The 4,991-nt window shown below is 42.1% G+C and overlaps 1 protein-coding gene across 1 annotated transcript in view; it reads right to left on the bottom strand.

The window, feature by feature from the left end:
- The window catches only part of DLGAP5 (DLG associated protein 5), a 39,279-nt gene that overhangs the window by 22,077 nt on the left and 12,211 nt on the right, over positions 1 to 4,991 (bottom strand). Inside the window, exons 7-9 of the mRNA XM_021709536.1 lie at positions 1,722 to 1,987; positions 902 to 1,029; positions 103 to 229 (exon numbers count right to left, since the gene is read on the bottom strand). Coding sequence (XP_021565211.1) covers positions 103 to 229; positions 902 to 1,029; positions 1,722 to 1,987 — 521 coding nt within the window. The remainder of the gene's footprint in view (positions 1 to 102; positions 230 to 901; positions 1,030 to 1,721; positions 1,988 to 4,991) is intronic.

Raw genomic sequence — 4,991 nt, 5'->3', positions numbered from 1 at the left:
CTGAGTGAGACTCCCACTCAAAAAAAAAAAAAAAAAAATTCTGATTTTGGTTTTAAGTGTCTAAACATGAATACAAAATTATTATACAAGAAACAGACAAACCTGAAATATGGCACATCATGCTGTGGCTGAGTCGGCCGGCCTTCACTCACATCAAGGGACGGGGCTTCTTTTATTGGCAGGTCAGTGGGACTTTTAGCAGTAGCTTCACCTTGATCTAAGACATGTTCTGCAAATTAAACATAACATATATTTCTTTTTCTTTTTTTTTTGAGTTGGAGTCTCACTCTGTCGCCCAGACTGGAGTGCAGTGGCCGATCCTGACCACCGCAGCCTCGACCTCCTGGGCTCCGGCGATCCTTCCGCCTCAGCCTTCCGAGTAGCTGGAACTTCAGGCGTGCGCTACCACGCCCGGCTAATATTTTGATTTATTGTAGAGACGAGGTCTCGCCAAGTTGCCTAGGCGGGTCTCGAACCCGTAGGCTCAGGCAATCCACTCACCTCAGCCTCCCAAAGTGCTGGGATTACAGGCTGAGCCACTAAGCCTGGCTAATAATATATATTTCAAAGCAGCAATTCCTGAAATGACATTTTAAAAATCCTTAAACTTTTTTCAATGTTGAATTTTAAAATCTTCTTTCAGCCTCAATCACCTCATTCACATTTCCTCAAGGGGGCTCTCAGTATTTTTCATTTCTTTGAATTGATATTTATTTCCCCTCTCTTCTCAGTCTGTATTCTTCATTCCAATTCTCTCCGGTTATCTTTATCCATGCTTAACCATCTTTCCTGACCCTGAGTTCACATCCCTGAACTACATGGTGAAATAAAGCTCTAAAGAAATCTCTGAGAAGTAATACTCCAGAAAAGTTTAAGTACAAATTTAATCAAAATACAATACCTTCCCTCCAAACTGTGAGAGAGCCCAAAGGATGCTGCGATGGATTTGAAACTTGCTGCACTCTGGTGGTTGAGTGAGTTTTAGCTTTTTGTGCCGAAATTTCTTTGGTTGCTTCTTGAGTTTTATCACTAAAAGAAATAGCAATAATATACTTCGTGAAACATGAACTCCAGACAGCTAATTGAGAGGTTTCAAAATTGTCTTGCTTTTTATGAACCTGGGATAAACAATCTTTTTTTTTGTTTGTTTTGGGTTTTTTTTTGGAGTCTCCCCCTGTTGCCCAGGCACGCTTATGGTCACCACAGCCTCAACATGCTTGGCTCAAGGGACCCATCCACCTTAGCCATCCATGTAGTTGGAACTACAGATGCAAGTCACCATGGCTGGCTATTTTTTTTTAATTTTTTTTATTTTTGAGTTGGAGTCTCACTCTGTCTCCTAGGTTGGAGTGTAGTGGTATGCTCACGGCTATCATTGCCTCAACATGCTGGGCTCAAACAATTCTTCCACCTCAGCCTCAAATAATTAAGTGGGTCTGATAGCGCACACTTGCAGTCCTAGTTATTCAAGAGACAGAGGCGGAAGGATCACCTGAGCACAGGAAGTCAAGCCTGCAGTGAGCTGTGATTGTGCCACTGTACTACAGCCTGGGTAACAGAGTGAAATCTCACTCAAAATAAATAAATGAGAACAAATTTTCATGATTTGTTATCAACATAATTCACTAAATAGTAACTCTAAGAAGCACAGGCTAAATCTAAGAAAGGCATTTGTTATCCATCTTAGCAAGGGACTCAGTGTTAACATTATATAGTCTTACACTTCTGTACTGGAAGGCATCCAGGTGCAACTGGGTGTCAAGAAAGCACTGGCACTCCTGGGACTCATGGGTGTTACTCTGTAATTCTTCAGACCATCCAGTGGCTGAAACATGAAATCTTTAGGTGCAAAGGACTTCTTTTTCGCAGTATTTGTCTTAGGTAAGTTTTCCAGTTTTGATAAGACTCCATCTGGATCCATTCCACGTGTTGCACTAGTTTGTGAATCCAAAGTATTTTCTTCACTATCAAGTTTCCAAGAAATGCCCTAGGATGTAAGTAGACAGAGCAGAGTAAAAATCTATCTCTTATAGGGATAGATTCAATCAATTTTTATAGTGCTGACAATGTGACCACTGAAATGTATGTCCCAAGTACACACTCTGGGAGACAAAAACAGACACAATTAAATGTATAAATGGAATTAGAAAACCAGTCACACTAAACCATTGCTATTATCTAGGAACAGAGAGAACCAATTCTTTTTTTTTTGAGTTGGGGGCGGTCTCACCCTATCGCCCAGGTACACAGTGGTACACTAATGACTACTGCAGCCTTGACCTGCTCCTTAGATGGTCCTTCCACCTCAGTCTTCCAAGTAGGTGGAATTACAGGCATGTGCCACCACACCCGGCTAATTTATTTATTTACTGTAGAGATGAGGTCTTGCCAAGTTGCCTGGACTGGTCTCGAACCACTGGGCTCAGGCAATCACCTTACCTCGGTCTCCCAAAGTGCTGGAATTATAAGCATGAGCCACCGCGCCGAAGCCTAACCAATTCTTATTAAAAGACCAAATCGGCCATGCACAGTGGCTCATGACTATAATCCCAGCAATCCGGAGGCCAAGGCAGAAGGATCGCTTGAACCCAGTAGTTTGAAACCAGTCTGGGCAACAAAGTGAGATCCTGATTCTACAAAAAAAAAAATCAAAAAAAGAACAGTCATACTGGCACCTGAATATAGACCCAGTTACTTGAGAGGTCAAGGCAGGAGGACTGTTTGGTTCCAGGAGTGTCAAGCTGTAGTGAGCTATGATTACACCACTGTACTCCAACCTGGGCAACAAATTGATATTCTGTCTAGGGAAAAAAAAAAGACTAATACCTTTTAAGTATTACACCAAACTAGAATATATGAAAATGAAGACAGAAAAACATATTCAATAGACATTTATTTGTTTACTAAGATTATGTTGATAATTACTATGGCTTGAGAATCAGGAATCTAATGTTACTGAATGACCAAATCCTAAGAAAAGGACCAAATCCTTTTCTTAAATAACCTTAGATTATAAATAACCAGGGCAAGCCCCTCGGGAAGCCTCTCACTAGGAGCTTTTCTGTCCTATCAATAAACCCTGCTTTTCTCATTTTCCGGCTGTCCGTGTCTCTCATTCCTCCTGGGCACGAGACAAGAGCCCTGACCTGAAGAACTGCAGAAGATTGTTGCAGCCATCTGAACCAGGAGAGCTGCTGGTAGAAGGTGAGATCTGAAGCTGAGACACTTCTGGGGCTGCAACTGTCTTAGGGCTTGGCGTGCCAGCACATTAGAGCCAGCACCCTGGGGGCTAGGCTTGCCAGCCCACCAAATTAGCAACACTCTCGGAGCTTGGCTTACCAGCCCATTAGAGCCAACACTTCTGGTGCTAGACTTACCAGCCAATCAAGCTGACCCTCTCTAGGGCTTGGCTGGCTGACCCATTGAGCTGACATTCTCAAAGCCCAGGAAGATCTGAAAAATCTGTATCATTTGTACTTTGAGAGGCAGAGGTGAGAGGATTGCCTGAATGCAGGGGTTCAAGACCAGCATGGGCAACTTGGCGAGACCTCATCTCTACAATAAATACATTAAAAAAAAAAAAATAGCCGGGCATGGTAGCACACACTTGTGGTTGTAGCTGCTTGGAAGGCTGAAGTGAAAGGGTCACCTGAGCCCAGCAGGCCGAGGCTTCAGTAGCCATGAGTGTGCCTGGGTGACAGTGAGACTCTGACTCAAAACAAAGAATGCAGATCAGTGGTTGCCAGGGCCTGAGGGACAGGGGGTGGGGATGTGACTGCAAATGGGGACAGGGTTTTCCTTTTGCAGTGATGAACCAGATGGAATTGCTAATTAATTATGTAACACTGTGAATATACTAAATGCCACAGAATTGTCTGTTTTCAAATGGCTTATTTTATGGTATGTGAATTTCACCTCAATAAAGTAAAGAAAATAAGTACCAAAAAAAAAAAACCTTATCACATGAGCAATTTTCAATGTGACACAGTAAGATTAATCACATAAAACAGGAAGTATATTTTCTTTTTTAAATCATTGTGTTACTTTATATTTAAATGGAATTTTAGAGGCTTCTAAGTTTATGATTTGTAATAAGAATATGAATTCACACCAAAGTATTTCAACCTGGACAAGAGTTGAAGTGGTAACACTGTCCCTGAGTCCAGCAGGCAGTGAAAGTAAAAACCAGTGATAGATAATCCTTAAGGGTAAAATAAATCAAGGCTGAGTATGGTGCTTCACACCTGTAATCCCAGCACTTTAGGAGGCTGAAGCGGGAGGATTACTTGAGTCTAGGAGTTCAAGACCAGCCTAGGAACATAGCTAGAACTTGTGTCTACAAAAATATATAAAGATTATCTGGGTATGGTGGAATACACCTGTAGTCCTAGCTACTTGGGAAGCTGAGGTGGTAGGATCCCTTAAATCCAAGAGTTCGAGGCTGCGGTGAGCTGTGATCGTGCTCTGCACTTCAGCCTGAGTGACAGAGTGATATCCCAATTCAAAAAACAAAAAATAAATGTCAAGGGAGGACCTGTGAGTTCCAGCTACTTTGTCTGTAAAGATTCACCTTATATTGCCTTTCTGGAGAAACTGTGTTTGATTTTTAGTAAGAATCTAACCAAGTTATTTAACCTTTGGAATAGCTTTTTTATGTTAAGGAATTATACCATGGATTAGAAGACAAGGGGTTGGGTTCTCAAACAGTGCCTTTTTGAAGATCTTGTTAGAAACTATGCTAATGCTATATGCTGGTAGAAATGTTAGCTTACTTAGTTTTTTTTTTTTTTTTAAAGAGTCAGATCTCAGCCAGGCTTGGTGGCTCAGCCTGTAATCCCACGCTTTGGGAGGCTGAGGTGAGTGGATTGCCTGAGACCGTGGGTTCGAGACCCCCCTGGGAAACTTGGCAAGACCTCATCTCTACAATAAATCAAAAACTAGCTGGGCGTGGTAGTGCGTGCCTGTAGTTTCAGCTACTTGGAAGGCTGAGG

The sequence above is a fragment of the Carlito syrichta genome, unplaced genomic scaffold, assembly GCF_000164805.1.
Source record: "Carlito syrichta isolate Samal-C Ts95f unplaced genomic scaffold, Tarsius_syrichta-2.0.1 Scaffold70959, whole genome shotgun sequence".
Lineage (NCBI taxonomy): Eukaryota > Metazoa > Chordata > Mammalia > Primates > Tarsiidae > Carlito > Carlito syrichta.
This window is presented reverse-complemented; position numbering and strand designations above follow the sequence as displayed.